The following is a 23,194-nucleotide window of genomic DNA, read 5'->3' on the forward strand; positions in this document are numbered from 1 at the left end:
TGGGGGCGTCGGAACCTAACGGTCAACCTTTGAAGCCGTGCTTGTCGATCTTGGAACCCACAGACCGGACGCCCATCCGGATGCATGGCACTCTTCGCTTTGGCTGTGTGAAAGCGAAACCGAGAAGAGAAAGGGAAATAGATTGGTGTGCTCGCACGGGCTGCCAATATTTTGGCAGACCATTTCCGCGCTGTCTCCTCACTCGGAAGTTGCCGAAAATTACGTGGGCGTGCGAGCATGGTGGACCTGGCGTGCCAAAATCGGTTCCAATCCAAAAGCATGCCAAAATACGAGGGCTTGCCAAATTTTTTGGTAAGGCTACCATTGGTAACCATCCAAACTGTAGGGTTGCAAGTGGGAGCCCACCTAAGCCCCACTTCTAGTTCATTTGGAATTTGCTAGTTCAAAATCTTGACTCAAAATTTGAACTAAGATTGAAAGATTGCACTAGAAGTGGGACTTAAGGGCATCTCTAAAGGAACCCCCAAATCCTCCACATTTATCCAAATCTGTCCATACGGGAGCCGGGTCCATGAGCAAAATACACAACCAATGAGAATTCTCATTTGTGCAAAACTCATCCAAATCTTGTTCATTTATCTTCTTGGCCCACATGTGTAAATGAAGGTTATCATTGGACAACTTGATATTTTGCTCATCCCCATTTGTCCAAAGACCCTTTTTTTTACGGCAAAATATCTCTCTATTGATTGGTAATAAAGGTTACATCCTCGGTGAGGAGAGATACAATGCAAGCAGGAGGGAATCATACCAAGAATTATAGGGTTGATACTTAGCTACGCGAGCCAGTTCATTGTCCGAATATTACAATCTGTTCTGCTGCTAACGTTATCCCCTCCTTTCTTCCCTCGATCGATCCGCCAGGGGATGACGTGCGTTATGGAGTATAGGAAGGCTTCTTTCATGTACATGAATTGCATAGGATGAGCCCACAATCCCATCACATTTATTGAGAGAGCCCTTTTTTGGCCCAAGTTCGTACTGTTCAACCTGGAGGACCAAAGCTACCTTTTCTCACCAGCGACGTTGCTTTGGTTTGAAATGGCCCATGTCAGAGGTGAGCTAACTTTTTGGTCTCCACTTTTTTTTCCAAACCGCTGGCCCATGTTCTAAAAGGGCCAAATAGTCAACAATGAGCTGTTAGTTTTTGAACCGGTCCAGCTCTTACGTGGGCGGGATTTAATGAGAACTGTAGACATGTCTGTTATGTACTACTAGTAATTGTCAGTTTCGATAAAATTCACTATTGCTAGTTTAATTTCAATCAGTCCGGTACGTGTTATCTACGAACCATTTAATTCACTTGAGGCCCACCTCGCGGCTGCGGATCGGTGCTATCATTGACGTTCAAACAATTTCGAAGAGGTCCAACAGAAACATGGACGAAATAGTCTTCTGGCACAGCAAGGATTTGGGCCATTTTCGATAAGCATGGCCGACCTGAGATGGCCCAGGACGCCTCTGCCTACCCATTCAAACTGGTCCAGCTGAAGACCCGGAAATGGCCCAGTATATGTACTGTTCTATACTGATGGCCCACCTGACAAGACTGGAATGGGACGGATCAACGATCCATGATACCGTCCGTAGTAGGAGACGGGACCAGAAAATCCTTGTTGGGCTCCCCCTTGCAACGACCAAACAGCCCCTTCTTCCTCCTCGCTCGAGCGCCGCCACCCATCCCGCTGCCGAGTGCCCGAGCCCCCTAGCTCGTCTTCCTCCTCGCGCGAGCGCCTCCACCGCAGGTTGATCTCCCCTTCGATTCTCTCGCTTCCGACCTTTTCTCCTCCCATCACCCCACGAACGGATTCCGCCCTTTAGCTCCCCGTTTCATAATCTTCCCCAATCCGTAACTGAGGCAAAAATCAAGGTAGGGCGGTCCGCCCGTGGCCAAAACGAGAGCAAAATTTGGTGAAGGTGGGGATGGAGACCTGGAACCAATCGTTTGGCACATCCTATAAGATCAGGTTAGTCCATATCCTTAAGAATCTCCACACCTCGGAGGTCAAAATCTACTCAGACGCGTCGAGGGAGTTCATCGAGCTATTGAACGGCGAGTCTGGTGGTGAGGTGCTGCGCGAGTACGTGCAGCAGTCTCCGCGGCTCGTGGAGCTGGTGGAGGCATGGAGGTTGCACCGGGAGAAGCCTGGGATGGCGTACATACTTTCGCTCTTTGCCACTGTCCTGGGCCACCCTGGCGGTAAGTCGCGGCAGCATGCATTGTCAAAGAAGAGCTTGGACGGAGTTGCTAGGACGATACTGGAGGATAAGGAGAAGATGGGGGATGTGTACCTGGAGCTGAACAGTGGTGAGTTCCGGCGGCAGAATGCTGTGCTGGATTTGCTTGCTGCAATTGTCCGGCGTGGTGGGGGGTTGGCATCAGAAGTTGCCAACAGCTTTGATTTTAAGATGGCTGTTCTGCCGCAACTAGCAGGGATACAGAAGAAGAAAGGGGGCAGGGATGGGAGGAACCAGAAAAAGGGTGCTAATTTTGGGTCTACAAGGCGGTCACTTGTTGGGTTTGCCATGTCATTCCTGGAGGTTGGGAACCCGAAGCTGCTAAGATGGGTCCTTCAACAGAGGGAGCTTTACTCAGGGGTGCTACGAGGGATTGGAGAAGATGACGCCGAGACTGTTGTGTATGTCCTCTCAACATTGCGGGATAATGTTTTGATAGAGGAGTCACTTGTCCCACCAGGGCTGCGGAGTGTCCTTTTTGGAAGTGCCACATTGGAACAGCTGAGCTTGCTAGCAGGGAATTTAGATTCCGGGGAAGCTGCTGACATTGCTCATGAAGTGTTAGTCATGGTGTGCACTGATCCAAAAAATGGATTAATGCCATCCTCACACTTGAGAGGTAACGAGAAACGTTTGCTGGATCTTATGAAGAAGTTGAAAGCTACTGAGTCTGTTCACCACAAGAATTTGTTGCTGACTGTTGTGAGTAAGAGGCTTTTTCTTTGTTCGGCATACATGAATGAGTTCCCTTACAATATTGAACCACGGTCATCTCCCTCATGGTTAGTTCTTTGAGCACCTTTATGTAATTGGTTTTCAGAGTAAAGTACGCTTTGTCAGTCTAATTGCTCTTTTGCAGGTTTGCTGCCATCTCCTTAGCAGCGGATATAATATCTTCAGCAAAATGTGATAGCATATTTCATAGTCTTTTGTCACATGATCTGATATCTGCCGATGATGAACAAGTCCAGGTAGTTCTGAAGTGCATTGTGCCCCATGTGTGTTCTCGAGCCATGATAAACAGGGGATTGCTGCATTCTGATCATCTCGTGAAACATGGTTCTCTGAGGCTTGTATTTGAGTCAGTGAACCTATTATGTTATGTTATTGAAGCAATCAATGGAGTGGTATCAAGTGCGAGATTGACATCAGAATTCATTGGCTCAACAAAAGTAGAAGTCAGAACTAACAGTTTCCCAGGATTAAATTGTTCCGCTGCAACAGATGCATCCTTGGTAGATACGATTCATCAGAGAGATGAAATGCGTGTCAAGAGGTGGATATCTCTGAGAGAATACATTCTAGATGAAGTGCGTGGAGCTATCCCTGATCCACAGGTCCTTCTTAAGCTACTCTCTTCTGCCAGTCAAAAACATCAAGATTGTTCTCAGAGTAGACCAAAGACAAACAATCAGCTTTATGAGCCTCCTCCAAAGAAACAGAGACGTTGTGCTACTGATGATGATGCTGATATTATTATTGGCGGGATTGATATTGAGCAGGATGAGGATGAATCTGACTTGGCAAATGATCATGTTACCACTTTGTGTGAGATATGGGGCTTAGATAAGCTAGATCCGGAGATGTGTGCTTTAGAAGTGGTAGACAATGTTTTCCACTCGAAGTTGCTTGATGTTCTCCGGCTCTATTTGGTATGTGCAGTTGTATTTTATTACTCTTTATCTACACCATTTAATATTTTCTTGTGGACTTCTTTGTCCCACTGTCCCTGGCTTTTGTTTATTATCTGTGAATACTTTGTTTAAGATTATGGAGTTTCTTTGCAACTTATATTCTTAATATTCTGATATTTTAATTCTGTGTGCTGATTATCTTCATTTTGTCTTTCAGAGGGCAATGCCCAGTTCGTTTGATGGATCATTTGACTTCTTTAGGGTTATACCACCTAATCTGTTGGACCTGTCCAAGGATGAGCAACAGTGCTTATTATCTCTTTTGTCTGAGTATGCAGGGCAATGTGAGGGACATTGGGATCCAGAGAGAGTTCCAGAATCAATGTACAAGCATTTGCAACCACTGATTGACATCATGTTGCATTCACAAGTTAAGAGCATCCGTGATCAAGCTTACATTTTAGTTAAAGCTGCTCTAGCAAGTTCTGGAGCGTTTGATCAGAACTCCGCTGAGATTGATGCATGGTTGGTTTTCCTGCCGGGTTATGAAGCTAAATGTTGTGGAGAGAGCCCAGGAGTCAGATCATCTAATAAACTGTCACACGTTGTGATCCCTTTCCTTTGCGATGCTGTTTCAATGGTTGGGAACAATTTGTACAAATACCAAGAGCACATGCGGAAATTTATCTCGAAATCAGGCCAGTTTAAAGGTACTATTTTCTTTGGAGACATGAAGGAGCGAAATTCTTTTTCACTTCATTTCATGCTGTCTAACTTGTCTTCTTATCTAACACTTGCTGGGTTGCTTGGTTGTTCGGTTCCATTTAGTCTGATATGATGCCAGATAAATGCAGTGCTAAACAATATGGAAGATGGACAGTTGATTTTCAATAAATTCATATGCATCACCTGAAACACAGCATAACTATCACATTTCTACATTTGAGGCTATATAGTCTTCCTTCTTCCTATCATCTGATCATTGTTATCATCAGATTAGTTGAAATACTTGGCTACTTTTCTGGCAGCTATTTGTTTTTACTATGCACTAGTATGTTGAACCAACATCATTTTAACTCAAGTCCAGTCAGATCTTTTTGCTCAGACTTATGTACTTCATTCTGAAATGCGCGATCACTCTTTAACACTTCATTATTATAAATGTTTTACTTTGTTGACCTCTCCTTTGACATTAAGTTATCTAGTCTTCATGTGATACTTCTTTTTATGTCTTCATGGGATCGAGTTCATTCACTCTTTCATATTCTCACCTTTTATTGTGGTTTGTAGGCTATTCTCCAGCTTTCAGTCCTCTGATTGTTTGTGTTCTTCAGAAATGCCTTAGGCTACTCGACTCGGAGTCTGGAGGTATGAAATTACATGAGAAATCCACAATTTCATTATATGTGTGCAACACAATCTACCTTATTCTGCAATCCCAGGTAAATCATTTATATTCTCTAATACTCTATTCCCTATTTACCCTAAGTGCACGATCAACTGACTGATCCAATGATGATCAAATAGGTAGACGGGCAATTACTTCTTGATCTTATCGGTGCCATTCTAAATGAGAGATTTGATAAATTTTCATCAGAAGAAATACACTCCAGGATTTATTTTGCTGAATGGAGACCATTGGTAGATTTGCTGCATATCTCGAGGAGTTTCTCGGACCAACGAAGTTTGAGTTTCTTGGACACCAGGGAACTGTCTTCTGAACTTCATTCAAATTCTTTGTCCTCTGTAACTAGAAAGGTTCAAGAGATGTTAAGTCAGCCAAACACTAATTTGCCAGACGATGTGGCGACAGCATTCTTATTTTCAATCCTGTGCGCACCTCTAGAGGATATTATCCGTAGCTTTCCAGATATTATTGATGTCATGAAAACACAGTTTCCTTCTCATTTACAATTCTTGTCATCGGTTCTTTTTCTGCAACATGATTATCTAGCTAAAATTGCTAGTTGTTGGCCAGATATGTTCTTCTGCAGTCTCAGAAAGATCGTGGATAATAATGTTGAGGACAAACACGAAAACTACTCAATTTCTACAGAATCAACTGCAATGAGTACATTTCTAAATGTGACTCCGTCCTGTGTGCTCTTACCTTCAGTATTAAGCCTAATGTTTTCTGCACCAGCTGAAATTGGGGAGGATCATGTATTGCCACGTGATGCATTTGTACAACTTTTCCAAATTAAGATCTCTGAAAGTACAATCAGTGAGTTGTCATTTCATCTTAGAGTTGTCTTGTTTTGGAGCAATCGCTTGTTATCGTCATACACTATAAAGTGTTCGGATGTTCTTGAACAACTATGCCATGTATGCTTCACTCTTGTTGATAACATATTTGAGCGCATTCGAGTTTTGACTGCTGATCTAAAATCTTCAGCTGCATCCTGTCCAGTGGAATGTTTCCAAGACATTGTTGAATCTGTTCTCCAGCATCCTATAATTGCCCTGTCTTTTCCCTGTGAAAGAGAGGAAGTAAATGGCCTGTCTTTGCCGTGTTCCATATCGAATTGTCCGGACTTGACAGATGGGAGTGTGGAAGATGTGAAAGAAGCGTTTGCTAGTTTTTCAAAGGAAAATCTGCACCCTGTAGATGGCTTTGTTTTGAATCTTCTGAGTAAACTATATGACCTTTTATCATTGGCTGATAGCTTTGAAGCTAACTACTATGACAATGACGGTCGATCCCTACAATCAGTGTTTGCTTCCCCAAAGGTCATGCTAGAAAGAATATTATTGTTGTTTGAGGAGAAATTTAAACTCTGCATGGACAAAGGGAACTTTGGACTGCTTTTGCCAAATTTCTACATGGTTCGGGTGCTAACAAAATTCATGTCCCCGGTCAAACTTATGGAACTTGCAAATTGGATGTTCTCAGAGTTAGAACGTTGTGTTTCAAGTTGTTCAGCTGCATTTGCTCCCGCTGATTTTGTATGTCTCTATATTGCTGATATTGCCATGGAATTCATGTACGATTGTCTACAACAAACTGACCAGAGATCGTCCTGTCAATCATGGGACCTGAAGATTCGAAATTCTGATATTGCCACCATTCAACGAGCTTATCATATCATTCTTCATTTTGCTACTAAATTGAATCTTGAATTTGCTGATGTTTGCTTGCTGAAGATGCTGATTCGTATCCATGATGCAGAAAGATCTGCAGGACAGGATACTAAATATGCTGCATTCCACATGATGTTATCTACCATGGTCATCAACACTCCCCTTGGCATTCTTCATCACTGTATGTTCCCCACATCCAAGGTTAAAGCAAAAGCTATATGGTTGCTACTGGAAGCAAGTTCTATGCACATGAACTTTTTTGGCCAGATGTTGATGAAAGTTCTAGAAAAGGACACTTCTGTTCTGCAAGACATGGACTGTGATTCTAATTCTTCATGGGTTCACGAGGATAGCGCTGTACTTCTCTTGCCTGCTGCTTTGTCATACATGAAGCATCACAGTGATAGCCATGTGCAATGGGTTGAATTCCTTGAGCCAGTTCTGAACTTTTATAGTGAAATTCTATTGGGCAATCATGGTTTTCCATGTTGGAAAAGTTTTATTAGTAGGAGCATTTTTGAGGAAAAATTTAGTGACTTTAGATACAAATCAGTTGAAGACATAATGGATTATTTCAATGACACTCTCCTGGGAAAGTCAATTACCTTGTTGCGCTACTACTTGTCTTCAAAAGAAATATCCTGGAAGCAACGCTTGGAAATAATTACTTCAATTTGCCCTCAATCATATGAGCTATTAGATTCTGATGTCAATGATATTAATCCTGGCTCACCCAATGGCATTTTGAAGCTTACTAATGAAATGTTTGCAAAGATATCTCTGATTAGGTTGTTGCTATCTCCTCCCAGAATTTTGTTATCCAATGAGGCAGCCTTGGATAGGGAGTCCAAGCGAGTGAACAATGCTAAGCTAAATTTCATAAGCATCTTGGTCAGAACTTTGGATAAAATACGCTCGAATTTCCCTCGGTGTGATGGCTTCTTATCCCACTCAGAGAAGGAGCAAAATATCATCTGTTCTTTGGAATATACAATTCTCAAGAACATCATCGAACTATCTTCAGAGATCCAAGCTCATCTGAACCAATTGAAGGCAATACCTTTCCTTAACCAGTTCATCAGATCATCTCTCTTGCATAGATTCAATGATCATGTCGCAATAAAAGCAATTCGATGTATTCTTGTTGTATTATCAGAAGGGAAGTTTGCTGCTGCTGAAATTCTTGAGCTCATACTGAGCCACTCTCATTTTCTGTTGGCAATAACCTGCAGTGAAGTTTCTGAAAATCCATCTGCATGTAATCCTACAGGGAGCCTTCTACAGCCAGCACCAAGCATTTTAAAATCAGTCAATTCTTCTTTTGCTAAAGAAAGCAAGTTCCAAATTTGCATTGCACACAAGAGAAAAAGAGAAATCATCAGGTTACTCAGGGTACTGTATGATATTAAGAGCAGCCAACAGAATAACAGCCTAGTGAATGAATCAAGAGAGCTAAGTTTCTTGCTTTTATCTGTTTATGGTGCAACTATGGGCGAAACAGATTTGGAGATACTTCATCTTATGAATGAGATAGAGTCATTTGAGTGCAAAACCATGGCTGAAGTGGATCATCTATGGGGGAATGCAGCTCTTAAATACAGAGAAGAATTGAAACTAGATTCATCATCATCAGAAATCCATAATAAAACAGAGAATACCGAAAATAATGGTAGGCGAAGGACGCTATTTCGGGAGAACATACCTATTGATTCTAAGCTCTGTATCATGACAGTCTTGCAGTTTTGCTATAAAAGATCTCCAATGAATTCTGTTTTCTCATTGGAACATCTTCGCCAGGATAACTTTGTTGATATTTTGAAGGTAATATGTCAGTGGTTTCAATTAAAGTTTCGGCTTCATAATTCTTCATTTTGTGCTTTTCTAGTTACACTCTTTTGTCTACCCAACTCATGCGTGCACATGTTCCATTAACAGACAACGTCTCAAAGCACGGATATGGTTCAGATTTATGATCCTATTTTTATCTTGCGCTTCTCAATTCATACTCTTCTCGTGGGTTACATTGAGCCCGTTGAATTTTCCCGACTTGGGCTGCTTGCTATAACTTTTGTTAGCATATCATCTCCTGATGAAGAATTGAGGAAGCTGGGTTATGAATCTCTAGGAACATTCAAAAAGACACTCGAGGTAAAGCTCTGCTATTTCTTGAATCCTGATATTCTACCAGTTGATCTGTTCATTGATTGTAAGTACTGCTCATCAGTTATTGCAATGCTTGGCCTATAGTTGTGTGTTCTTATGTTTTATTGTTTAGTCGCCAGCTAACGTTAGCATGACACTGCAAGCAATTTCTGGTTAGTGCTGTAGAACATGCATAATCTAAATATATAATCTATAGTTGTTATAGTGCTTCTAACTTCTCTAAGCACATTCTTGTCCTTATATTAATTAATATATTCATGTTCCAGTTATACTTCACATTTCCTTGGTGTGTTGTTGATAATGTTATGCATATGTCATGGCCTTTATGTTTATTTAACTTGAACTGCTGTGAAAAGTTGACATTCTGGGGGCAGTTTGATCCAGATAGATTGGATTTCTATAGTTTTATTTGAGAAGTCTGTTCTATATTTTGTGCACTTGTGACATCTATGCAGGCTTCTCAGAAAAGCAAGGAAAAATGGCAGCTCCAGCTTCTTTTGACATATCTGCAGAATGGGATATTTGAACCATGGCAGAGGATACCTTCCATTATTGCAATTTTTGCCGCAGAAGCGTCTTTGACACTGCTGGATGGCTCACATACTCAATTCAATACCATAAGCAAATTTTTGATGCATTCAGCCTCTGTGAACTTACAGGTGGGTTATTTTTACTTACACATGTGAACTCTCTTGAGCTATGAATTGGGTGGTACTGTTGTTATCTATATCACCTTTTCTTGTTGCAGACAATTCCATTATTTCCAACATTATTGAGGAGTAGTTCTGTGCATTTCGAAGCCGATCGATTGTGGATGCTTCAGTTATTATATGCTGGATTAAATCTAACTGATGATGCTATAATATGCAAGAGAGGAAGTGTTATAGAGCTTGCTCTTGCCTTTTGTACTTCGGCTGTCGCAGATTCTGAATCGAAGCGTTTAATCCTTCAGGTAAATCTAAATTTCTCATTAACACATATTTGACTTTAGGATGTGTATGGTGATGCATTAAATTTCAAAGTTAATTTGTGCATTAAAGGAATTAGTATACACTGTGCACTGCGCTCACTGGCAGTACTAGGATCATTTATATGTTCATTATCTTGTTTACTTTTGTATGTGCCAGGAGCTGAAGCACAGTCTGAAATATGAAGCTTAAAGAGTAGCAACTTATGAGAAATAGAGTTGTCACATGACATCAGTTTAGCTTTCTGTGCTGCACTTGACCTTAACCAACACTCCATGCATATTTTGTACTGCTATTTGGTTTGGTCCCACCCATTTTGGAATATATCTGTGTTTTATCTGTTTTACTCCTGAAACGTAATAATCTGTAAATTTCAAAATATTTATTTCATTTAGAATGTTCCCTTTGCATTGTAGGTGCTAAAGAAGTGCGTGAAGCTTCCAGTTCTAGCTCAGCATTTAGCAAAAGATTGTGGTGTTCTGTCGTGGTTATCCTCTGTTATTTCATCTCACAATGAAGGACCGAACAGTGTTAAGAACTCCAGTTCTAAAATATTTGGGTTAGCATTGGAGGTAAACCACTGTCCTAAATTATTTCCATCACGGTGTACACTTTCGTAGAAGCAACAATCAATTATATATTTTTTCATCTTTCTTTTGAATCTTGATTGTGACTTGCAATCGATCAATTGTATCATGGAAGTTCTGTTGGTAAACATGAGGGATCATTTCAATCAGCAACCATTTTATACTGCACCAATTGTTAGGTGCTGCTCTCAGCTCTCTACATTAAATAGGTCTGAAAGATATTGGACACCATTATGTGTTTGCCTTTTGCACCAGCAGACTAAAAACCTTCACTATGCCCAGTATTATTCTGATTCTGGGGTCATTTGCTGGAACGCACTAGCGATTAAAATAATATTCCAGAGTATTAGAGGGAGAATGGCCTGTAAAACCCCAAAATTTTCTATGTGTGCAACTCGCTATTTAATCCCCATCTACATGCTGGCGCTCTTTCCTCCCCATTCCCGTGTCAGTGACCAGGAGCCAGGTAGAGATTAACATGCAGCAACCTTGAACTGCAGCGGCAAACAAGAGTCACAGTAGCTACTGCTCAAGGTCCTCTGTTATACGGGACATAACCTTCCAGCGCAGGGATAAGTCAGCCAAGCCAAGCTATGCCAGGGCAGACAGCTATGAGCTCAAACTCAGGCAGGACTGTGTGGTACCTAATTGGTCAGGAGGCCTAGTTGAATAGGTTTCTTTTTCAGTTGAACTCTCCCATTTGCAAGGAGGGTAGTCTGTCCTAGAGATCAAGAGCAGATCGACAACAAAGCAATGTGGTGGCAGGAGCTTTGAGCAAGAAACCTGACAGCGCTGGACGGTGAGGAAGATCCCAAGCACGGGTAGACGCTGCCTGTCACGATCTAGAGGTAGCCCATTATTATGATGGTGGGCCTAGAGTTTGCACTGTGGTGTTTTCTTTTGTTTGAATACTTCGCAAATTAATATAAATACCCTTCTAGGATTCATGGTATAAGAAGTGGAGCAGATGGGATTCCAGTGATCCATATTTGGTTTATTGAATTGGTGTGTGCAGTTGTACATGTAGGTTTCTTACTCAGTTGTAAACTTGTAAGTTGTAATGTTGGTCTATTTAGATAATTATGGAGTAGGCCATAATTCTTTCTAGACGAAAGTGTCACAGTTCACACTACGGATACTTCTGGTCAGTTGTTTCTGTCAAGAAACTGTAATTAAAATGAAGTTACCAATCTTGAGAAAGTAGAAATATATAACATATTATTGGCACAAACAAATTATCATAGCCAAGTTTCCACTGGCATGTTTTCTTACATTACCAATCTTTGTTAGCTATGATACTTCCTGTAGTACTATTGTTTTACATCGGCTGTTTAGCTTGCTTGGTATACAATTCTTCTTGAATGGCCCAGCTTTGGCACGAGGTTGTCTCGTTTATGGTTTTGAGACCTTCACAAATAACTGAACATTTTTGTCATGAGTTTTTCTAGCTATGTTCTATGACATATATGCTTTGTAAAAAAATATAGCTATGCTTTCATCTTTCTCTTTAACATTTGTCTTCTTTGTCAGGTACTTAATGCTTTGATGTCATCAAGATTCATTACAGAATGGCTCCAAGAAACTGCGCTTGAGCAACTCTCAGAAATATCTAAATACTTGTATCTCCTAGTTCAAGATGACAAATCATTGAGAGGAAATATTCCAATGTTAACTTCAGTGCTAAATGTGATTGCATCAACAATGAGGTTGTCTATGAAAAGGAAGATATACCAACCACATTTTACCTTGTGTCTACACGGCATATTTAAGTTGTGCCAAGCTATTGATGGCAACTCAAGAAGCATCGACCTTAAGCTTACAATGGAACTTGGTATTGATGTTGTTCTTATGAATGGCCCACTGCCAATTTTGTCTGAAAGGGTACGTCTTTTGTGCCCTGCCTTTATTGTATGTGTCTAATTTCTTTTAGTTTGTGATCAAACTCAATCTGCGTAACCCTTTTTTTTTCCTTTTTTGTTGATTCATCGGACTTGAATTGATTCTATTGTATATTTTTATGTGCATAATCGTATGTAGAAGTTTAATAACAAGTACTCCCTCCGATCCATAGCAAGTGTCTCAGGTTTAGTACAACTTTGTACTAAATCTGAGAAACTCATTATGGATACAAATCTAACGATTTTCTCAAGGATTATATGTTATGGGATTTGTAAATTCTGCTTTTGTTTGGTAATTGCAGGATAAGTCAAGAACCGCGATGGTTGTATCATGGGCAACTTCTAATATCTTCTGGTTCTGTAACAAAAAATCTGTACTCGAAATGTCATGCGAAGAGCTGCTAAGAAATGAATGTCTACTTTCAAAGATATTGCGTTGGTTAGTGGCTTCCATAATACTTGGGAGAATCTCCTGCATCTCTCCTGAAAAGCGGGGGAATCTTTCCATGAGCACCAATAGTCCTGGAACTCTCCAGTCTTTCTTGAACTGCACATATGAAAGGGTTGAAATGGTGGACAGTCACATCGCAAATGAGACACTAGCTATCATTATACTTTACCTTCAAGATCACGTGAAAAAAAACAGTGATACTTTGCCATCAGTTGTGACGGCTCTTTGCTTGTTGCTTCTTGACAGGTCCAGTAAACAAGGTACACTTGGTTTATCATATCCTGATGCTACTAAGATAGATCTTTTTATTCATCAATTAATTTTTTAATCATTTATAACCTTTTGAAGCAGATCTGGTTGACAGTCGTGGACAAATTGAAATGCTTTGCGCAAAGATACACTGTCCCGCCGAATCTAATCCTGCATGGAGATGGTATGTGATCTAGTGTTTGAACCATTCTTATTTGCATATGCTTTTGTTACGACGCAAAGTGCTGTGAGTACGCACATTGCATATTTTAATCATTTTATTATTATTATATCAGGCATTATTACCAACCTTGGAGAGATCCTGCTTTGCAGCACACTGCAACAGAACGCATGGAAGTAGAGCAGGCCTGCCGAAGCCTCTTGATTATATTCTCTAATGCCTTCAGCGCTGGGTTGCCACCAGGTATCCCGGTGCTGTCACTGGGTGATGTTGAGAAGTCTGGCCTGTTCCAGTGGGAAAGAGACTCCATGGTTAAACAACCTCAGACTTAGTTTGTTCAAGCTGGGACTGATGACTTGATGAGTACTGGACCAGCCCACTACAAAGAGTTTTTTTTGTTAGGAGGATACCCTTTTCCCAGGAGAAAAAGTTGAAACACAAATGTGGTAAATGATCCATCATACAAATTCTGTGCACTTAACTAGTTATATATTGTTATGCATGCAACTAATTCGGTTCTTACACTGTAGGTTCCAGGTCTCTTCCGTCGAAGCAGAGAATGGTCCGGGCCTTGAAATGATGTGGTGATATAAACGCGAATGACTGATCACTGGGGAGCAAAAAAAAGAACGCAGCATAGTCCGATGCCTGCGCTTTCCTATAATCGACAATGTGTATAGATCCTATTAACTTGCGTGCACGAAAATCGTTTTGGCCACGCAATGGGTGACATCATCTGAGGAACCCCAATGATTTGATAACAGTGGTTTCGTCACGTCGTGTTTGATGTGATGTTAACGTATCAGCTCAAATCTCACTTATTCTAAAAGGGTTGTCCGTTATGTCGTCCCAGGCCAATCTGCACTACAATACTCTTGTTGAAAAACCCTGAGAAGTGTAAACCAGCTCTTGCAGCGAACCGAGATTCTAGAAGCTGTCAGAGTCTCACAGGAGACTGGCCGGAGGTCCACCACCGTCATATCGTATATCGTCTCTGCCTCTCTGGGGAAGGTAGGATTTGACTTGCGGAAGCAGTTTTTAGGCACCGAGTTATTTTTTCGTTGACTTTCCCTTTCTTGTGTTCGTGGCCTTGTGTGAAAAGTTGAAGAGAGCGGTAGGAGCGTACGTAGGTCAGTGAAAGGCTGCTTCGACCACTTTCCCTGTTCGGGACCGCGATCAATTTTGGGTAGAGCTGCAAATTTTTGACCCTCTTTGACCCTACCTCTAATTTTGGGTCCGCCTGTCTTCCTGTGGAACAGACGCTCGACGCGAAATGCAGCAACAGGACTTTTTAACGCGCTGAGCAGAGCAGCCATCGACCCCCGTGCCAAGGATCAGCTCCCGTGTCGTCCCGTAGGCCGTATGGCTCGGTGGCCACGAGAACCCCCGCAAGAGTTCACCAGAGAGCATCTAGAAGCAGCGGAGCGAAGCGCTCACGCACGTAACTTGGCTCAACCACACGCCATCAGCCCATCCTCCACAGCCACGCCAGTCGCACGCTGGCTGTTATCCGTCGGGATCCCACAGAAATTAAATACCGCCTCGCCATTACTACAACAGACACAAAAATCGCCAGCTCACACCGTAGCGCTCTCAAGTCTCAAGCCCCCCTCAACAACCCGTGAGCATGGCGTCCAACACCGCACCCGCCGCCGACGATGACGAGCTGGTCCAGAGCTTCGGCCCGCTCCTCCATGTCTACAAGAGCGGCCGCCTCGAGCGGCCCGTCATGGCCCCGCCCGTCGCGCCCGGCCTCGACCCGGCCACCGGCGTCGACTCCAAGGACGTAGATCTCGGCGACTACTCCGCCCGCCTCTACCTGCCCCCGGCCGCGGCAACGGCTAGCACCAAGCTTCCCGTCATCGTCTACATCCACGGCGGCGGCTTCGTGGCCGAGTCCGCCAAGTCGCCCAACTACCACCGCTTCCTCAACGACCTCGCCTCCGCGTGCCCAGCCATCGGCGTCTCCGTCGACTACCGCCTCGCCCCGGAGCACCCGCTCCCGGCCGCCTACGAGGACTGCCTCGCCGCCCTGCGCTGGACGTTCTCGCCCACCGCCGACCCCTGGATCTCAGCGCACGCCGACCTGGCCCGCGTCTTCGTCGCCGGGGACAGCGCGGGGGGCAACATCTGCCACCACATCGCGGTCCAGCCGGACGTGGCGCGCCTCAGGGGCACGGTGCTCATCCATCCCTGGTTCTGGGGATCCGAGGCCGTGGGTGAGGAGACGCGCGACCCCGCGGAGCGCGCCATGGGGTGCGGGCTGTGGAAGTTCGCGTGCCCCGGGTCGGCCGGCCCGGACGACCCGCGGATGAACCCCATGGCGCCCGGCGCGCCCGGGCTGGACACGCTGGCGTGCGAGAGGGTCATGGTTTGCACGGCGGAGGGAGACTTCCTCAGGTGGCGCGGCCGCGCGTACGCCGAGGCGGTGACCGCGGCGAGAGGCGGCGGCGAGGGGCAGGGGATTGAGCTGCTGGAGACGGACGGGGAGGGGCACGTCTTCTACCTTTTTAAGCCCGACTGCGAAAAGGCCAAAGAGATGATTGACAGGATCGTTGCCTTCGTTAACGCCGCGTGATGCACCGCCGGCCTCTCCGTGTATCAGGCCGCAGGACTGCAACCCGGCCCGGTGAATTGTCTTCTGGCAAGCTAAGCTAAAATGTGTTTGCGGCTTTGTGCTCCGTTCTTGGACCGTTATGAATAGACTATGAATAAAGTGGATTATCTGGAATGCTTCTTGTTAACTTTAGTCTTCGCAGTGACGCAATTTTATTTTATTTTTAAAGCTGCCCGCAGTGACAATTTGTTCCGCTGGCAATTTTAGTCTATGTTGATGACAACTTTACTTTGACGATGACAACATTACAAACGTACACCGAGTATAACACGTAGTACTGCACACAAGAATGTCTACCGAACCTCCGACCGCACGGATTTTGAATATTGACAAATTTACCTCGTACAGTGCAGATATGAGTGAAGTTGTGACGTAAACGGTGGGCCGGTCTTAACATTTCGATTCTTTCCTCGGCCTCTTTTTTATTCTTTTTGAGGGGTTCTTTTCTCGGTCTCTCATAATAATCTCCCTCATAATTCTAACCAAGTTTTTTTAGCACATAATTCTAACCAAGTTTTGCGGGTTTCATATTTTTTGAGGTGACACCAAGTTTTACGTGACAAGCAGGGTGTCAGCACCAGGCCACCTGACATGCTCCATGGGGTGGGCCTTCTCAGGCCCACGAGCCCAAGACGGCAGCTGGACAAGAAGCATCCATCCCCTCAAAAAAAAAGAAAAGAAGAAGAAGCATCCATGGAGCTTAGACAAGGCGTCAACATATGGCCATTATCTTAGTACCTTCTTTATAAGGTTTTGTGTATCCTTAGCGACGGCATCCTGACGGTGGAGGCGACAACGTTCAGATTTTTGGTCTTCCGGCTCCATCCTCGTTCTGGCGTGGCTATCATGGTATACTCCATGAAGTTTGTGGATCTCACAGCTCGTAATTTCATGATTTTGGTCTTCTTCCTCATCGGTTCGGCGATGATTCAATGGTTTGACAACCTGTCTTGCGAGGGGTGTGTCCCCGGCCACCGAGCGTTCAACGATCTTAAGTTCTCACCCGCTAGGGTGGACGGCTCATGTATCTCAGTAAAACCTACAAGGTTAGTTCAGCTTATGCAAGTTTGGTCTTCTGCTGTTTCGTCACCAGAGATTTGGAGAAACATCAAGATGCAAAAGACGTAGCTAGAGAAGTTGGTTTCAAACATTTTTTATGTAACTTTCGGTTTATCTGAAATCTTTGTTGTCGTTTTAGTTTTTCGATCAGATGTACTTTATTCGTTAATAAAGCCAGATCGTTCTTCCAAAAAAAAAGCTATTCTCAACAAAAAAAAGACAAGGCATCGGCTATCTGCACACGGCGAGACAAAATAATCGCAGCGAGCGGAAATTAGGGTTTGCAAAGAGAACGACGCCGTTGTGTGGGAGATCCATCGGTTCTCATCTCCAGACATAGGAGGAATACAAAGTCCTCTTAGACGTTTCAAAAAGTTTCTAGTATTTTAAATTGCGTGTTACTCGTCGACAACGGCAGATGATGCGACGTCATTGAGAATAAAGATATTCTAATTGTTTCTCTTCTATGAGACACGGAGCTCTTTTTGTCTGTAAGTTTGGTGAGTCCGATTTTGCAAATCTTGGATTGATGTCCTCGCACGACAGTTCATACAAATCTGATGAGGTTTTTGTTAGTGTATTGGTGCTTTTATGGGTTTGGTCTTATGCGGCTTTGGAGTGCTTTCCTGGTGTTCTAGTAAAGATTTCGTAGTTGAACGACCTCTACCTCTACCTCTAGGGAGAGAATCATCCCCCGTTCAAGTATGTTCAACGCTAATGGCTTTTTATCTCTATGCATTGGCGACTCAACTGGTTCTCTAAAATCTTCGAAGGTAGTCAACTTCGTGCAGCTGTTCGAGTGGCAGAGTCACTGCTTCAGTTTAAATGCAATCTTTTTACCGAAGCCTTGCTGATACTTCATGTTGCAAAGATTAATGCTGTATAGTAGATTTCGTTGAAAAATTGCATCGTAATTCTTATTTATAGGAGTCATTTTGTAATTTCTTAGATTTATGATTCAAATCACTGTATCTGTAATAGACGCCGGATTTGAATAAAATTGCGGTGATTCTTAAAAATAATAAATAAATAAATAAGGCAGAAGCAAAGCCTATAGAGCATCAGGAAGACAGGAACCTTGGTGGCTTTCTCTCCCGGCTCTGTCTTCTTTCCTAGATCTTCATCTCTTATGTGTTGGTCAGTGCATTCTCTAATCATCGATGTAACACAAACTACTATTGTTACCAGTGGCGGAGTCAGAAAATGGCTTAGACGAGGGTCACTAGAGTGTATATGACTAAGAAAAGGTAATTAAGGACGGAAAAATCCAAGCCAAACTTCAAATTATCACAATTTAGCAAAGAAAAAACTGTTCAAGCCCCAGGCCGTGGGTCCCCTTGCCTGAGGCTTGTCTCCCCCTCTTATTGTTACCATATTGATTGATACCAGAGCCATTTATTCTTCACCTTCCATACCCTAGCGGCCTCCACAGTTCAGACCAGAAAAAGAACAAAGGAGACTATTGTCGATGAGAATCTCAACGGCTCTTGCTAAGGGAATCGAGGATATGAAGCCGGATTTGGCAACTCCTTCGACACCCTTGGTTCCGAGGTCGATCGGTTCACTGGCGTAGCTGGATCTCGAGGAGTGAGTCTCGGATCCACGAGGCACGACGGATCGGCTACAGCTCCAGGAATAAAAAAAATGTTACATAGGAACAGAGGAAGGAGATCAGTTTAAGCTTGAGTAAGCAACGATGTCATCGTGGGCAACACATCAATCCACTTAGGTCCTTTTCGATTCAAACAATTTGAACAAATTTTGAAATATTTCTTTTTATGTTAGTTGTTTTGTGCGATCCATTTTATTTTGTTGGTTCGGCTATAGGACAAACGTTGGTTCGAGCCTAGCCTTTCCCTGCCAAAACGGTGGTTGCCAAAATATTGGTCGTGGCTTTCCTAGCTCATGAAGTGAACAAGTTTGGCCAAACAAATCAACTAGAGTTGGTAAAGCAGTGTTGGCATGACAAAAAGTTGGCTACCATCCAAATACACACCAAATATTTGGTCATGACCAAAATTCGACTTGGTGCACTTTGAAAGCAATCCAAACACACCCATGTTTGCATCTTTAATTAAATGATAGTACAAGTTTTAATGTGCACGTTATATATATTGAGTGACTCGGAGATGAGATGGTTGGAGTTGACCAAAAGGCTTATAAAGTTGATCGTGATTTAAGAAAGTCCATTGTATAAAATGGGTTGGTTTTTTTTTCAATCGTCTAATTTTTAAGCAAAAGGTTTAAATATCAGTCGACCCAGTAGAGCCATTGGATTAGGATTTGGACCCATTCAAACTCAAGCAGTCCAACTTTTCGTTCCGAAATTTAAAACATATACTTGATTTCAACCGATGAGCAGTCAATTTATCTCCAACTAAAAATCAAGAACTTTATATAGCAAAAGGGTAAAAATATTGTAGCATTTCTATGTAACCAAAGCACTATTCTGTACAAATCTACCATGCACCTCAAATTTTCACTTGAGGCATCAAACGAACTCAGTTTGCGATTTTTCCATACGTCTATTTTGTACATACACTTCCCTGTGGTGTCCTTTAAATCTTTGCGGATTAAAAAGGCATTTACTACGTTTGCCTTGATTTAGAGGTTTAAGTTAGGAATCTCTCAAATTCATATGCTGGGCAGTACAGTAATCCCCGGCATTTAAACACTTTCAGCTAATATGACCATGAGGTTATCTCCAAACTCTTAACATTTTGTACATCGGTTTTGCTATTGATAAGTCACCCGTTTTTTAGTTAGAGATTAATCGACATGTTAGCCATCGGATCTTAATCTAACAATAGTAAGTGAGAGATGAGAGAATGCGGATGACCCTCAGATCTTAATCCAACGGATTTGAAACGTCGACTGATATTTAAGTCTTATTTCTTAAAAAATGGTCGACCTAGATATATCCACACCCTCTATACATACACTTTCCCTGGTGCCCCTTAGATCTTGGGGGATTAGAATTTAGAAAGACATTTACTAGGTTCGCCTTGTGATTTAAAATAACTCATACATGTAATTAATATATGTTTTTAATTTCATAGCAACACACATACATTTAGCTAGTGTACATATACTTCCATGGTGCCCTTTAATTCTTGCGGATTAGAAAGACATTTACTTACTAGGTTTCCCTGTATTTAGAGGTTTGAGCTACAAAACTCTCAAATTCATATACGTTGTACTTACTACAAAAGTAAACCCTGTAGTTTCAACACTTTCAGCTAATACGACCATCGAATCATCCATTTATGATATCATCGGAGCCCAATTATTTGACCAGTTCTTGCAACACACAAAGCTGCCGTCCTAACATAAAAGCGGCCACATCAGACGGCGTTAACGAAGGCGACGATCCTGTGGAACATGTCCTTGGCCTTGTCGCAGTCGGGTTTGAAGAGGTGGAAGACGTGCCCCTCCCCCTCCGTCTCCAGCAGCTCAACCCCGTGCTGCTCGCCGCCACCCCTCGCGGAGGTCACCGCCTCGGCGTAGGCTCGGCCGCGCCACCTGAGGAAGTCTCCCTCCGCCACGCACACCATGACCCTCTCGCACGCCAGCGTCTCCAGCCCCGGCGCGCCGGGCGCCATGGGGTTCATCCGCGGGTCGTCCACGCCGCTCGTCCCGGGGCACGCGAACGTCCACAGCCGCCCGCCCATGGCGCGCGCCACCGGGTGCCGCGACTCCTCGCCCACGGCCTCGGATCCCCAGAACCAGGGGTGGATCAGCACCGCGCCCTTGAGCTTCACGCCCGGCTGAGCGTGGAGGGCGAGGTGGTGGCAGGCATTGGCGCCGGCGCTGTCCCCGGCGAGGAAGACGCGGGCCAGGTCGCCGTGGGCCGCGACCCAGGGGTCGGCGGCCGAGAGCACCCAGCGGAGCGCGGAGAGGCAGTCGTCGTAGGCCGCCGGGAGCGGGTGCTCCGGGGCGAGGCGGTACTCCACGGAGACGGCGATGGCCGGGCACGCGGCGGCGAGGCTGTTGAGGAAGCGGTGGCCGGGGGGCGACCCGACGGATTCCGCCACGAAGCCGCCGCCGTGGATGTAAAAGACGACGGGGAGCTGCTTGCACTCGGGGGCGTTGGTCGCGGCCGGGGGCAGGTAGAGGCGGACGGAGTAGTCTCCGAGGTCGACGTCCTTGGAATCGACGCCGGTGGACGGGTCGAGGCCGGCCGGGAGGGGCGGGGCCACGAAGGGGCGCTCGACGCGGCCGTCCTTGTAGACGCGGACGAGCCCGTGATCGTGCTCCACCTCGTTGCTGCCGCCGTCGGTGGGTGCGGTGTTGGACGCCATGCTCACAGACTGCTTGAGAGGTGGTCGAGCCGAGCGCTAGCTGCGGTGATTGATGCCCTGGTGTTTGTTTCGCCGACCAGCCACGTTTATATTTCTCGTCGTCTCCCTCCACATGACTTGACAACGATCGGCAGCATTCGCGTGGCGGGAGAATGCGTGATGTTGAGGTACCGTGTGTCCTCCGCGGCTCCGCCGCTTCTAGATGGCCGGCTGAACAATTGGAATTGGAGACTCTGCCCGGCAGCAGGTGCCACGTTGAGGAGACCTTTTTGTTTTTCGTTCTCTGGCAGATCGTCTAGGACGGCCATAATATAGCTCCACGCTGGTATTCTTTTTTTTTTCTTCCTTTGTCCTGCAGGTTAGGGCATGGGCAAAAAAAAGGTTTGCCTCAACGTGTGCAAAGTGTCCTAAAAATTAATCAATAAATACATCTACTGTGCATAACGATTTCGATTTCTCCGGATGGCTCCTCCTACTTCTTCTCTTTCCATTTCCTTTCTCCCTTCTTCCCCTTAGGGCTCTCCTAATATTATTTCATTGATTTGTGTGCGATTCAATGATTTTCTATAATATGAGCTCACTTAATTGGCACTTAAACCTCGATGCGAAAACTCTTAAAGCCTCTTTGATTCAATGAATTTACGGAAAGTTTGGAGGGTTGGAAAGAAAATTTCCATCCACTCAAACCTCCTGAAAGTAATCCTTTGTTTTTCCTATGACTGGATCATACAAACTTTTTATATGAATTCAGTTTGAAGGATTCCATCGAGTTGGCCTGTTCAATAAAGACGAATTGGAAAAGGAGTTTTTCCTCAACGCTAGAAGGAAATTTCTTTGAAATTGGATTTGTAGTGGGATTTTCTACCGAAGGTAAAATTGCTTTTAATTGAGAATAAGAGAAAATGCTTTTAATTGATCCAAGTGAGATATATCAAAAGAGGATAATAATCTTCCACTTTCCTCTGAAAAGGACATTTTTATTCTATTATTCCTATTTGTCAATAGATATATGTTTAAATGTTGGTATGGCCCCACAACAAAGAATCATGCTATAGAGTTTTTGCTTCACGGGAAATAAACATCTTACGGAGCCAGCAAATGAATAGAAGATTCATTAAGAGCCTAATTTTCATTTAAAAAACAAAAAAAACACATTTTACTACTCCAAATTCGTGCACTTTTGCCCTGCTTCTATTCTCTTTTTCTTACGTTGTTCTCCTTTGGTTTCTCTTCCGGTTTATGTCAGTTGCTTAACTCAATGACGCTTGATTGCTTGGTATGTTGCATCTGAACAAATAATTCCTTGCCTATGAAGGTTCTTTGATTTGTCTTATTCCTTTCCAAATCACTCAGGTGGCCAGCTGCCGAGCATGCAGAGGTGTGTGTCAACCACAGTATGCCTTTGAGGAGCAGAGTCCAAAAAATATAAATAGTTAGTAAGATTCCCAAAAAGAAAGAAAATGGAGCTAAATAGGTCAAAGTAACATTTCCCATCATGTTGCAATATAATATGAATTTAAATTGTAAGCAAAGCTGCCCTGATACGATTATTTTCAAGTAGTCGAATCACCTCATGAATCCTCAATTAGACCAGTTCTGGATGTGGACTAACATGTGTAGAATCTGGGTGGTACCACAACGCCTTTCATGTTTGACGTGGTCGAGATTCTAATTAAGTTCTTCTTGGTTCCAAAATAAATGCTTTTTCGGCGGCTAAACAATTTAGGAGTCGTGAACTATATAATG

At 43.7% G+C, this 23,194-nt stretch overlaps 3 protein-coding genes across 3 annotated transcripts; 2 read left to right on the forward strand and 1 right to left on the reverse strand.

Annotated features, from left to right (window-relative positions):
• Nucleotides 1-1,633: 1,633 nt before the first annotated feature.
• Nucleotides 1,634-14,321, forward strand: LOC100836046. Its single transcript, XM_010237274.3, has 14 exons — nucleotides 1,634-3,041; nucleotides 3,119-3,911; nucleotides 4,111-4,603; nucleotides 5,184-5,335; nucleotides 5,421-8,795; nucleotides 8,910-9,122; nucleotides 9,593-9,796; nucleotides 9,886-10,089; nucleotides 10,522-10,677; nucleotides 12,223-12,573; nucleotides 12,893-13,301; nucleotides 13,393-13,474; nucleotides 13,587-13,917; nucleotides 14,002-14,321. The coding sequence occupies exons 1-13, from the start codon at nucleotides 1,945-1,947 to the stop codon at nucleotides 13,801-13,803; spliced, it is 7,746 nt and encodes a 2,581-aa protein (XP_010235576.1). The 5' UTR covers nucleotides 1,634-1,944; the 3' UTR covers nucleotides 13,804-13,917; nucleotides 14,002-14,321.
• Nucleotides 14,322-14,866: 545 nt separating this feature from the next.
• Nucleotides 14,867-16,215, forward strand: LOC100830753 (tuliposide A-converting enzyme 2, chloroplastic). Its single transcript, XM_003575148.4, has one exon. The coding sequence runs from the start codon at nucleotides 15,099-15,101 to the stop codon at nucleotides 16,047-16,049; it is 951 nt and encodes a 316-aa protein (XP_003575196.1). The 5' UTR covers nucleotides 14,867-15,098; the 3' UTR covers nucleotides 16,050-16,215.
• A 3,963-nt stretch (nucleotides 16,216-20,178) lies between these two features.
• Nucleotides 20,179-21,809, reverse strand: LOC100831057 (probable carboxylesterase 2). The gene has a single exon (XM_003575149.4). It carries the CDS (start codon nucleotides 21,446-21,448, stop codon nucleotides 20,492-20,494), a length of 957 nt encoding a protein of 318 aa, XP_003575197.1. The 5' UTR covers nucleotides 21,449-21,809; the 3' UTR covers nucleotides 20,179-20,491.
• Nucleotides 21,810-23,194: the final 1,385 nt, after the last annotated feature.

This window comes from Brachypodium distachyon, chromosome 3 (assembly GCF_000005505.3).
Source record: "Brachypodium distachyon strain Bd21 chromosome 3, Brachypodium_distachyon_v3.0, whole genome shotgun sequence".
NCBI lineage: Eukaryota > Viridiplantae > Streptophyta > Magnoliopsida > Poales > Poaceae > Brachypodium > Brachypodium distachyon.

Excerpts from the sequence above, each read along its gene's own strand:
- LOC100836046 (XM_010237274.3), top strand. The coding sequence starts at position 1,945 with ATGGAGACCTGGAACCAATCGTTTGGCACATCCTATAAGATCAGGTTA. Across the intron at positions 3,912-4,110 it reads ATGTTCTCCGGCTCTATTTG|AGGGCAATGCCCAGTTCGTT; the intron begins GTATGTGCAGTT and ends TTTGTCTTTCAG. Across the intron at positions 13,475-13,586 it reads TCTAATCCTGCATGGAGATG|GCATTATTACCAACCTTGGA; the intron begins GTATGTGATCTA and ends TTATTATATCAG.
- LOC100830753 (XM_003575148.4), top strand. The coding sequence starts at position 15,099 with ATGGCGTCCAACACCGCACCCGCCGCCGACGATGACGAGCTGGTCCAG.
- LOC100831057 (XM_003575149.4), bottom strand. The coding sequence starts at position 21,448 with ATGGCGTCCAACACCGCACCCACCGACGGCGGCAGCAACGAGGTGGAG.